Source organism: Garra rufa, chromosome 3 (assembly GCF_049309525.1).
Source record: "Garra rufa chromosome 3, GarRuf1.0, whole genome shotgun sequence".
Lineage (NCBI taxonomy): Eukaryota > Metazoa > Chordata > Actinopteri > Cypriniformes > Cyprinidae > Garra > Garra rufa.
Genome location: NC_133363.1, coordinates 50,897,256 through 50,910,601, shown reverse-complemented (window position 1 = coordinate 50,910,601; position 13,346 = coordinate 50,897,256). Strand labels below are relative to the sequence as shown.

General features: G+C 34.2%; 1 protein-coding gene across 1 annotated transcript; it reads right to left on the bottom strand.

The window, feature by feature from the left end:
* Positions 1–561: 561 nt before the first annotated feature.
* dnajc3b (DnaJ (Hsp40) homolog, subfamily C, member 3b) lies at positions 562–12,835 on the bottom strand. The gene is made up of 12 exons (XM_073837267.1): positions 12,404–12,835; positions 11,331–11,441; positions 10,524–10,648; positions 10,351–10,425; positions 10,069–10,212; positions 8,314–8,495; positions 7,927–8,046; positions 6,496–6,601; positions 5,763–5,883; positions 5,538–5,670; positions 3,417–3,565; positions 562–1,881 (listed from the first exon to the last, which is right to left on the bottom strand). Exons 1-12 carry the CDS (start codon positions 12,486–12,488, stop codon positions 1,736–1,738), a joined length of 1,497 nt encoding a protein of 498 aa, XP_073693368.1. The 5' UTR covers positions 12,489–12,835; the 3' UTR covers positions 562–1,735.
* Positions 12,836–13,346: the final 511 nt, after the last annotated feature.

The following is a 13,346-nucleotide window of genomic DNA, read 5'->3' as shown; positions in this document are numbered from 1 at the left end:
CTAAGATTTAAAAAAATGCTTTAAAGTTTTCACTTGTATTATAACTAATGGATCCTTATTGTAAAGTGCTCCCATTATTTTTGATATCCTCTATAAATTATGTACCTTATTTTTTCCGTAAGAGTGGGCGTGGCCAATTTGAAATGTTATGGGTCGCGTTTCCGGCCTCATCCGTGTCCAACTATTTGCAGCTGTACAAAACAGCTTCTTTTGCTGCTTGATTTTGCAAATGGATGTGTCTTACCATATTATTTTAATGTATTGTCTTAATTATGAACACACTGGTTCATAGAGCAAACAATTTTACCTTTTACTGCTTCTCATTATTTTCCTGTACTGGAAGTCTCACCCATAGGCGGACTTCTGGGTTGAAGAATAAGGTAGATACTATTGTGTAATTTTGATGTTTTTATCATTTTTTCCCCCATCATCCTTTGGGCAAATGTACAAATGATAAGAAAGCCTCCAGAACCTCTAACCCTTAAACCTAAGTAACTGTGATGCTTGCCTTGACCTTCAATTCCATACAATAACTCTAAAAAAAAAGACATGACAAATAACTCTTCAATACTCGTTCTTAAATACAGTATATGTTGGAGATTTTCATGACTTTGTTAAGCTTAAAACAAATGAAAAACAAGCTTAAAACATTAGGAAGACCCATGTCCTTAACATCAGTAAGGTCAAAAAGGAGACATTGCATTGGCATGTTGGCACAAACTAACAAGCATATACCCAAAAACCTTGCAAACCTTTTGAATTATGTTTGCCACATTTTATAAATCTTCAAATAATACGTTTTTTCAATTATTCTCCAATAGCTGGTTGGTTGGCCTTCAACTCGAAATTAGAAAGTGCAGGGGTAACTTATTAAGTTTACATAATAGTTTCAAAGCTTTGCCGTGGGACATTGACCTGTTGATATATTAGACAAAAGACTTCGACCAAATAAAGGCTGCTTCATGGCCTGTCATCTGATTTATCATCGGCAACAGCTGTAGAATGATCATAAACATTCGGTCATGTAAACGTTTAGCAAAGATTTCAGTAAAAAAAAACCTGTGCAAACTGGTATCAGATCAAAGGCGTCAGGCTATGAAGCAGCCCAAGGAAATAATTTTCTGATGGTTTTATGTGGTTAAAGAATAAAACAAAACAGAAATGAGACAAAAATATGAGAAAAGGTGCCTCCTTTGCCAAAAAGCGTGCAATACTGTTTTATCTATTTCAAGACTGCCAGCATGTCAGAGTCGAAGGTTTAAGAACGCAAATATGACATACTGGTGTCAGAAATACATGGCACAGTCTAAAAGAAACCACAACCCTAAATTCTGGAGTGTAATTAAAAGAAAACAAAGATAAGCAGCAGAAAAAGAAAAAAAAAGTATGAGAAAGACAAAGTAATGTTAGAGATGGCACATACGTCAAAGAAAGATCTGACAAAAGTTTGAGCCAAAATGACTCGGCTGGGGTTAAGACTCCAAGTTCAACTAGACTGCATTTTTAAGTCTTTAAGGGCAGGAAATCAAACACCAAAACTAATAGTGTTTGCCTGATCAAGTAATTTGCTCCTGGAGAAGTCCAAAACAGCCTTCGGATTCAAGTCTCAACAAAAAAAAAAGCCTCTCGGTTTGATAAGATTTCTCCAAAGTTCAGTTTGGATAAAGCAGGTTCTCTAGCCAGGTTTCTTAGTCCGAAATCACTGTCCGTTTATACTGCATCAGCCTGTCTGTTATCAGTTGTAGTGGAACTTGAAGTGAAAGTTTCCGCCCTCAAAGGGGTTGAAGCCAAAGGGCCATTCTCTGCCTCCTCCACCTCCTCCACCCTGCTGATTCTCAGGGTCCAGAGGGTCCTCGCCGGCATCAAATTTCTGACGCATTTCTGTCCAGAAAACAAAGAATGCATCAGTCCTACACACATACCAATTATGTTTTTCTAATGTTTTTTAAGAAGCCTCATATGTACACCAAGGCTGAAAGTATTTGATCAAAAATACAGTAAAAACTTTAACATTGTGAAATAGTATTATATTTGAAAATGACTGTTTTTCTATTGTAATATATTTTGGAATGTAATTTATTCTTGTGATGCAAAGCTGAAATTTCTCCAGTCAATTCAGAACAATTTAATGCATCCTTGATGAATAAAAGTATTAATTCATTATTATTTTTTTTTTTTTTAAATCATGCTTACCTCAAACTGTTGAATGGTACCATATCAAAAATGTTATGCAGCACAACCAGTTTTAATATTAATGATAATAATACTTTTTTTTTTTAAATATATACACTACCAGTCAAAGGTTTTTGAACAGAAAATTGTTAAAATATTTGTACTATTTAAAATAACCGTTTTCTATTTGAATATTTTAAAATGTAATTTATTTCTGTGATTTTATAGATGCATTTTTAGCATCGTTACTTGATTGTACACATGATCCTTCAGAAATCATTCTAATTTGCTGCTCAAAAAACATTTATTATAATTATAATTATGCTGAAAACAGCTGAGGAGATTTTTTTCGGGGTCTCTTTGATAAATAGAAGAACAGCATGTTCTTTTATTTCTTACCCCCAAAAAAATTCTACTGCATATAGTGTACAAAAGCTTTTTTATTTATTTTTTATTCATCAAAGAATCCTGAAAAAAAATGTACTTAACTGTTTTAAATATTGATAATAATAATAAAAATGTTTCTTGAACAGCAAATCAGCATTTTGTAATGATTTCTGAAGGATCATTTGACACTGAAGACTGGAGTAATGATGCTGAAAATTGAGCTTTGATCACAGAAATAAATTACATTTATTTAAATAGACAATTAGTATAAATATTTCAAAGTTATACTGTTTTGCTGTACTTTGGATCAAATAAATGTAAGCTGGTGAGCAGAAGAGACCACTTAAAAAAAACCATTAAAAATCGTACTGTTCAAAAACTTTTGACTGGTAGTGTATATTAGAGAAATGTAATACAAAGATTTAAACTGAATTAATATTTTACAATATTATTGAATTTTCTATTAAATAAATGCAGCCTGGGTGAACACACTTTTGACCAGTAGTGTACATCCAGCAATAAAACAAGCTGAAACTGTCAAGTAATTTTTTTGAATTAATCATAACTATTCCCTTTTCTTTGCAGGCCTAATATTTGTATGCTTGAGAACAAATATGTGCCAACACTTTAGTTAGAGTGTTGCAATAACAGATGCATATGGACAAGATGGCTAGATGTCTGTCTGACAAGCTGAAGTAATCAAAAACATTAATGTGTTTTGCCAGTGACAGAGGTGGGTTTGCTGAATTTTACATATGAATAACCAATTACATTAGAGAAAAACAGATTGATAAGGACCAAAAATAATTAGTCTTCATGTTTCATTTAATTTCCGTTGTCACCTGACATTTTCCTACCTGGATCTGTGAGCACTTCCTTTGCTGATGCGATATCAATAAACTTTTTCTCTGCCTCTTTCTTGTCTGCTTCAGACTGGAAATTATCAGGGTGCCATTGCTGAGCCAGCTTTCTATATGCTTTTATGATTTCCTGTTTGTTGGCACTCCTGAAAACAAGTGAAGAAAAACAAGCACTTCAGTCAAATAACCTTCTTTTGGCTTACACATACATGCATTTTTATTAGAGATGCACCGATTGCAATTTTCTTGGCCGATTCCGATTTTTCAGTAAGTGTGACCTGCCGATTCTGATTTTTGCCGATTCCCTTTTTTTTTTTTTTTAAGAACCGTAATGAAAGCATGGGCCTATACAGAAATATTTTCTTTAATTAAATTTAGTTTATAATAAAATACATTTTTAAACATTACAGGATCTTCTTACAACAAAATAACTTTAACAACAAAATAAAGTGCTTCGTTTGTGCCTTTGAAAAAGGTATCAAATTAGTTCCTGTGACTAACATAGTATATAGTTATACTAGCAAAAATCTTTTCCTCAATGTTTTTTTTTTTAATTTTATAATAAAAGAAATGTATAAATATTACAGCATCTTCTCATCTTAAAATAACTTTAACAAAATAAAGTGCTCTGAGCCTTGAAAACATTAGAAATAAAATATAAGTAACAAAGCAGGCATACAAAAATCTACTTTTCTTCAATTAATTTTATATGGATTTTTTTAAAAAACATTAATTACAGGATCATCTCACAACAATAACTTTAATAACAAAAAGTGCACTGTGTCTTCAAACAGGTAGAAATAACAATGCTAGTACTAAATGCTATTACTTGAGCATTAATAGCAAATTTTTCTTGATAAAGAGAAGCATTTCTGCCTTGTCACCAGTTAATCCAGCGGTACTACACTTCGTAACATTCATTCACATATGTGACCCTGGACCACAAAACCAGTCTTAAGTCGCTGGGGTATATTTGTAGCAATAGCCAAAAATACATAGTATGGGTCAAAATTATTGATTTTTCTTTTATGCCAAAAATCATTAGGAAATTAAGTAAAGATCATGTTACATTAAGATTTTTTGTAAAATTCCTACTGTAAACATATCAAAATGTAATTTTTGATTAGTAATATGCATTGTTAAGAACTTAATTTGGACAACTTTAAAGGTGATTTTCTCAGGATTTTGATTTTTTTGCACCCTCAGATTCCAGATTTTCAAATAGATGTATCTAGGCCAAATATTGTCATATCCTAACAAACTATACATCAATAGAAAGCTTATTTATTGAGCTTTCATATGATGTATATATCTCAGTTTTGTAAAATTTAACCTTATGACTGGTTTTGTGGTCCAGGGTCACATATTTGTGCTACGCCACAGCATACAGCGTCTTCACACACAGATCAAACTTACTGGAGAAGTGTAACATAAATGCATCTGTAAATAAATACAAATTAAATTCACGTTGCGCATGCTTAAATTACCTTCAAATGTAACATATATGCTCGCTTCGAACTATTAGTGTGTGAAGAGGCTGTGAATGAATGAAAGTGTAGTAAACGTCAACGGATATCCCCTGCTCAGGGAGTAGGGAGCAATGAACACTGGGCAGGGACCATGTCAATCGGAACACAGTTCATTCATGAAGCTTACTTCTAACGAGCGGGTTATCTGAATCAGGTGTGTTAACTAAGAGAGACATGCAAAATATGCAGAGCGGGGGGCGCGATCTACCACATGTCCAAACGCGCGTGGTTCGTGGTTGTTCCCTCACGTTGTATTTTGGCCTTATAAATGTTACAAACTGCGATCTTTGTGTCATCTTCACTCACACCACAGACATGTTTACACGCGACTGTGAGTGCGCGCGTGGCTGTGACGTAATTGCATGCGCCGCTGGCAATAAAAGGATCGGCTAGGAATCGGCAAGAGGAGAAATTGACCGGACGGTCACCGATCCGGGCCGATCATGCAAAAAAATCGGCCGATTCCGATCACTAGCTGATCAATCGGTGCATTTCTAATTTTTATGATAAAACAGGACAGAACAGTTATGGTAGTATCACTGTCAGCAATGTTTGTAGGCAGGATTTTGATCACCAGTGATTGCCTTACCTGCTGACCCCCAGGATCTTGTAATAGTCTCTCTTGCGAGACTGCTTGAGCAACTTCTGTGCTCGATCGAGGCCTTCACGAATCTCCTGGTTATCCTGGTCGAACTCCCGTGCCTCCTGATAGTCTTCCACAGCTGAGAAGAGGAACAGAGAAAGAAACATGAGTTGAAATGAAAAGGTTAGAATATTAGGTATATTATATAGTAGTCAGTGAGTGTTGTACTACCTTTCTCATATTCCTGCAGTAGGATGTAGGCCTCCGCTCGGTCCCGGAGGATGTAGATATTCTGAGGTTCTCTCTGGTGGGCTTCTGAACAAATATCTACGGCCTCCTCGGCACTCTTCATCTGGAGGAGTCACAAGAGAAAGGGAGAGAAAAACAGCCAGTGAGGCTAGACAGTAAAACCAGACTCTTTGTGCACTTTTTCTTATTAACCTCTAACAACGTGAAAGTGCTCATACCATATAAATGGTAATTACTAGGACTAGTGATTATAGACTAGAAGGGCTTTAAGAGATGGTTCACCCAAAAATGAATATTCTGTCATTAATTACTTACTCTCATGTCGTTCCAAACCTGCAAGACAATCTGTTATCTTCGAAACGCAAATTAAATTTTTTGATGAAATCTGAGAGCGCTCTGACCCTGAAGTCCTTATTTTTGTTTTCTTTGAACACAAAATGTATTCACATAGCTTCGTAAAATTACTGTTGAATCACTGATGTCATATGGACTATTTTAACAATGACCTTACTATGTTTCTGTGCCTTGACCGTGGTATGACCTTTGCTGTCTATGGAGGGTCAGAGTACTCTTGGATTTCGTCAAAAAATATCTTAATTTGTGTTCCGAAGATCAACAAAGGTGTTACAGTTTGGAAGGAGCAATTAATGACAGAATTTACATTTTTAGGTGAACCATCCCTTTAAAAAGCTGTGAAATGACTATAAGAACATACTTTGACTAGGCAGAAGCAGATCCTCTCCTTTGCTTTATTAGTGTAGAATGCTACATTTGGCTCTGTTCGCATTACAGATTCATACTTCTCAATGGCGTCCTGATACCTGCCATTCAATAAAAACAAGTAAAAAAAATAAATCATCAGAAATGTAAAGCCTGGAATAATAGAAATTATGAAAAAAATTAAACCATTTAAATCAAATCAGTTATTTCATTTGAAATATTAAAAATGCGCATTTAAAATGATCAAATGTAACATTTATAATCTTAAAACATTTCGATTTAAAAAAAAATGCTGTTCTTTTTTAACTTTTTATTCATCAAATGATTCTGAAAAATGTCATAAAAAAGTATTAAGCAGCACAACTGTTTTCAATACTACTACTAATAAAAAATGTTTCTTGAGCAGCAAATCAGCATATTAGAATGATTTTTGAAGGATCATGTGACACTGAAGGCTGGAGAAATGGCTGCTAAAAAAAATAATCAGCTTTATCATCACAGAAATTAGTTGCCTTTTCAAAAATGATCTCAATTTATGCATGAATAAGCTTTCCATTGATGTATGGCTTGTTAGGATATTTGACAGAGATACAACTATTTGAAAATCTAGAATCAGAGGGTGCAAAAAAATCTAAATATTAAGGGAAAACACCTTTAAAGTCGTCCAAATTCAGTTCTTAGCAATGCATATTTCTAAGAATTTAAAAATTAAGTTAAGTTTTGATACATTTACGGTAGGATATTTACAAAATATCTTCATGGAACATGAGAAAAATCTGCCATTTTGACCCATACAATGTATTTTTGGCTATTGCCACAAATATACCAATGCAACTTATGACTGGTTTTGTGGCCCAGGATCACAAATGTTAAAATATTAATTAAAAAATGAATAATACTTTATAACATTACTGTTCTGACTGATATACTGAAAAAACTTTTAAGAGAATCCCAAACCTGTATGTAATATGTGATAAAATAAGTAAATATAATAAAATAAGACATAGCTAAAAATAAAATATTATACATTTATAAAATAAATTGTTAACACTTTACAATAAGGTATATTATCTAACATGAGCTAAGAATGAAAGAAACTTCTACAGCATTTATTAATTTTTAATGTTAATTTTCGCATTTACTAATGCATTTTTTAATATCACAAGTTGTGTTTGTTAACATCAGTTAATGCACGGTGAATTAACATGAACAAACTGTATTTTTATTAACTAACATTAAGAAAAATTTATAAATAGTGTAATAAATGTATTGTTCATTGTTTGTTCATGTTAACTCATGTTAACAAATGATAAAGTATAATGTGACAAATCTCAAACAAAGGCCAAAAATTAAATGAGTCAGGTAAGCTGAGCCTAGACCTGATTTAAAAGATATTTTCTAGAAGTGAAAGGAAACTTTTCATCACCTCTGTTCTGAGATCAGCTCTTCTGCAGAGTCCAGCTGCCTGCTGAGCTTCTTGACCTGTTTGTAGTGGGCGAAACACTCCTTATCATCCTGATCTAGCTTTAAACACTCACGCACCTGACTGAAAACAGAAAGAAAGAGGTAAACACACAGTGAGCAGCCACAAAAGAAAGAGACAACTTTTCTTTTAACATCACACAAGATTGGTATATTATTACTATTGTATAACTACATGCACACACAGTCAGAGTGAGGCATTGACAACTCTATTTACTAAAAGGTATAACTCTAGAATTGTCCTTGACACCGCTTATAGGAGATGCTTGAATAATTTCTGTATGATTTAATAACCAAAGAATGTGGCTGTCATTCATACTGAATAACATACTTAAGTGAGTCATGATGTTCGCCCAAGCTGTAATGGAGTTGACTGAGTTTGAGAAAGCCCGCTCGGTTGTCCGCACGGAGACGTGTCGCTGGTGTCAGGTCCATAATGGCCTTCCGTGGATCCCCGAGTCGGATATAGCACTCGGCTCTTAGTTCTCGAGACTCCGGGTCCCAAGGAGAAAGCTGGAAAACAAAGAGAAGATGACTGTAACAAAGCTAGATGACAACTAAGCATACACAATAAGTTTTTGAATCTCCAGAGACATGTTGAGCTTAAATGCAAGATTTGATATTTTGTTTGTTCTTGTATTTTATTTGCAAGGCCATTCAATTCAACAACTCATACAAGTAAAGTGATAAATTACAAAATTCTTAAAGAACACTTTCATATTTTCAGTGAATAATTACTTGATTATTGATCAGAAGTTAAGTAAAGACAAATATAGTGTTACATTTCTATTTTAAATAAATGCTGTTCTCTTGAATGTTTTATTAATCGAAGAACCCTGTTTAAAAATAAGTTACTATAGTATAGTTTCAACAAAAAAAAACTATTAAGCAATACAACTGTTTTTAACATTGATTATGAGAAGTGTTTCTTAAGCATCAAATCAGCATATTAGAATTATTTCTGAAGGATCATGAGACATTAAAGACTGGAGAAATAGCTGTTGAAAATTGTGACCCTGGACCACAAAACCAGTCATAAGGTTAAATTTTACAAAACTGAGATGTATATATCATAGCTCAATAAATAAGCTTTTTATTGATGTATGGTTTGTTAGGATAGGGCAATATTTGGCTGAGATACATCTATTTGAAAATCTGGAATCTGAGGGTGCAAATAAATCAAAATACTGAGAAAATCACCTTTAAAGTTGTCCAAATTAAGCACTTAACAATGCATATTACTAATCAAAAATTACATTTTGATATGTTTACAGTAGGAATTTTACAAAAAATCTTCATGGAACATGATCTTTACTTAATTTACTAATGATTTTTTGACCCATACAATGTATTTTTGGCTATTGCTACAAATATACCCCAGCGACTTAAGACTGGTTTTGTGGTCCAGGGTCACAATTCAGCTTTGCCATCACACAAATAAATTTCATTTGAAAATATTAAAACAAAAATTTTATTGTGATAATATTTTACTGTAGTTTAAATTAAATAAATACAGCTTTGTTGAACTTAACATTAACTTAACAAAAGCATTAAAACAATTTTAAGGTGTCCTTATTACATGTACTTACTATTATAATAACAATAAGTTAACAATAACCCTAAGCCAAACCCTAATCCTAACCCTAAGTACATGTGGTTAATTAATATTACTCAGCACTTAAATGTATAATTACAATGTAATAAGGACACGTTAAAATGAAGTGTAACCAAAAAATTTTACCAACCCCAAACATTTTAAAAATAGTGTCATTTTGGGTTTCTAACTCAAACAAAGCTACTGTGTGGATTCAGAAATCCAGACAGTTGTACAGACAAAATTTATGCTAATTTTTGGTCCTTTTTGAGATTTTTATTGTATGAAAAAAGATTCTGGCATCTGATAATAATCTCATTATGTGTTTCATAGAGGAAAGAAAAAGCGCTGCATGATTTTGGAAAAACGTGAGGATGAATAAATGATAACGTTTTGGGCTGAACTATCCCTTTAATATTACTACTACCCCACAGCAATATATAAACACCACCTGTTGCTGCATGTGCATTTTTGATCTCCAAACTAACTCACCTCTATGACTTTCTCCAGCACCTGGACTGTAGTGACGTAGTCTCCACGGTGATGAGCTTCGTGTGCCTCTTCCTGCAGTAACTCCAGCTCCTTGGTTTTATGGAGCTGATCATGTGCTTCTTCGTGATCCGGGGAACGCTTTAACTGCGAAGGAAAAGCGTTAACAAAGCAGTGAGCAGGAGAACAGAAACAGCGCACCAAGCAGATTCCGAATGTGATCTGGTTTGAAAATGAAGTTGGCACTGGCAGGTTTGAAATAAATCCGGATATTGTTTCACTCACCACTGCTAGAAAGTCTTCTCTGGCCTCTTGAGTACTTCCCTGTTTCAGTAGGATATTACCCCTCTGCAGTCTAGCCTGAAAACACACACCATTAACATGTAAATAACATGTAAAACAGTGTTATCACCTATAACTTGATTTGATATACAACACAACAACAAAAACAAACTCACAGCAAGGAAGTCTGGCTTAAGCTGTATGGCCTGGGAAAGGTCAGGAAGTGCTGACTTGGACTTTCCCATTGCCAGGAAAACGGCGGCCCGTTTGTAGTATGTCAGGTAGTTCTTAGAGTCGCCCTCTGATTGAAACATTTGCATTTGTTAATGAACTACATCTTTGCTTTATTTCAAATGTGACCCTGAACCACAAAACCAGTCATAAGGGTACATTTTTTTGAATTTGAGATTTATACATCATATAAAAGCTAAATAAATAAGCTTTCCATTTATGTATGGTTTGTTAGGATAGGATCTGAAATACAACTATTTGAAAATCTGGAATCTGAAAAAAAATCTAAATATTGAGAAAATCGCCTTTAAAGTTGTCCAAATTAATTAATCTAAATGCATTTTAATACTAATTAGCATCAAGTAAAACAAAAAAACAAAAAAATGTAAAAACTGCCGTTTAACTGCATAGTCTGTACATTTTTTTAATGTTTTATTATTAAGTATTATTAATGTATTTTTTTTAATCTATTTTAATACATTTAAGTTTAATTGTATTCGATTTTCAGCATCATCACCCCAGTCTAACAGTTTTTTAAAGGAAATTTTGTTTTGGTTTTTATCTTTGAATAATAAAAAGTTCAAAGGAACAGTATTTGCTTGAAAAATAAATCTTGTGTATTAGTATAAATGTCTTTACATGTCAATTTCACAGATCCTTTTTTTTTATTAAAAGCATTAATTTATTTTTAAAAAATCTTTTGAATGATAGTGTGGCCTCCATATGTCACTGTGTTTGTTTAAATGTCTTACCCACAGCTGAGTGATAGTGAGACAAGGCCTCAGCCAGCTGTCCGGCTGCCAGCAGCTTACGGCCCATTTCCAGATGATGCTCTATCTCAACAGGTGTTGCTCCTAACACACCTGAAATAAACAGACAGCTTACTCACACATGACACCTGTTTCATTTTTAGAATGACTCTGCTTTTAGAAGTAGCTTTTAAAATCTGCCTGAAGGGATTGAGTTTGCATGCCTTAAACTTGAACGAAACTCCTTAACACAGCATTCCACTGCATTCACGCTTCGATTAACACTGACAGAACAAAAAGTGAAAGCATGCAAACAGCACCCTGCCCTGTGGTTGTTTAGGAAAACAAAACCTAAAATGACTAACTACCACCTTTATTTACTTTAGCATGGCTTTGGTTTTAACATTAACCAATAAAGATCTTTAAAAGCTTTGAATGTATGATATTAACAACTCCAAAGACAAGGCAGATGGCCATTATATGTTTAGTTGTCACAATAATGCATACATTAATTTTAAAATCACCTTTCAATCTCATTAGGTACATCAAATAAATCTTGGTTTATGTTTAAAACATTGGCTTAGCATATTAAATGTCTATATAATGACATGGTAGTACTATGGTGCTTTTCGGTTTGACCAAAATGAGATTCTAAAGCAAGAATAATTTTAAACAACATTTGTGTTTTAAAATCTACTGAGCTGTCAAACTAAACAAAATGCTGTCTAGATAAGCATCTGACTAAGTCTTTAAGTCAATATGATTTTATACAACTACTTGAAAGTCTTCACACTTCCTGTTGAGCACCTGTGGAGGTACCATGGTAGAATTATAGTGAAGTGCCAGATGATGATACCAAGGTATTCTGATATATATTTATTTAATTATTACTATATATACACCTGTAACATGATTTCTATAGATCTCAAAGAATACTATAGTATGGCCATGGACCTTGTCCAAAACATAGTAATACTATAGCACTCCCAAACAACTGAAAAATAAAAAAACCTGTAAAAACTGATTTCCTTTCAAAATAAGTAAGATCTCAGGTGTGAATGAAAGCGAAATCTCACCGTCCAACTGTAGGTCCAGGACCACACAGAGCAGAGACAGGGAGGACAGGACACTGCTCAAACCTCTCCGCCGTCCCGACTCCATGATGACATTTATCACACCCCCCGATATACAACCGTGTGTCTTTCCACCGTGATTCACAACGCGCAACAGGACAGAAAGAGTATTTATACTCCGATCATCATAACAGCGACATATCCGGCATACTTGGCTAGAAGATGTTTCTGTTGTCCGGGTTATAAATATGTCCGAGTAGAATAAAGGAATGCGAAACTATAGTTCCGTGTTTCTCAGTATACTGCTGAGGTAAAAAAAAACTGTATTGTAATTTATAGGGAGTTGTTTCTTAGCCCAGTGACAGTGACCGTGCACAACAGCTGTCAGTCGCGTACTTTTGGAAGTCCGCTCTAGTTGAACCTCCTGGGTGTACAATTCAAATCGCCCTACATTTCAGCGCGGTGACTGGCTGCTCACATCCGTGTTTGCCGACAAACGTGGTCCCGTCCCATTGGCCAAATTATTTTAGCTCACTGGACGGACACGCCCACGTCCTGCATTAGACTGATAGATGATATGAGCCATCATTTATTTGAGATGAAAAGTCTATTCTCGCCGTCGTCACCATGGTAAACATTCTTTTCTATTCTATTATATTCTATTCCACTATGCATTCTAGAACACAACAGTATAGAAAATGTTAACATTCCACCAAAATACTATACTACACTTACCCCCGGTTTCACAGACAAGGCTTAAGACTAGTCCTAGACTAAAATGTAAGTCTGAGCTGTTTCAGCTGAAAGAAACTTGCACTGACTGATCTTAAAATATGTCAGATTTTTTGTTTTGTCTCAAGATGCACAACAGTAATGTTTTTACCTAAGGAATATTTCTAAAAACTACATAAATGTCCTAATTGAACAATGGCCTAATCCTGGCTTA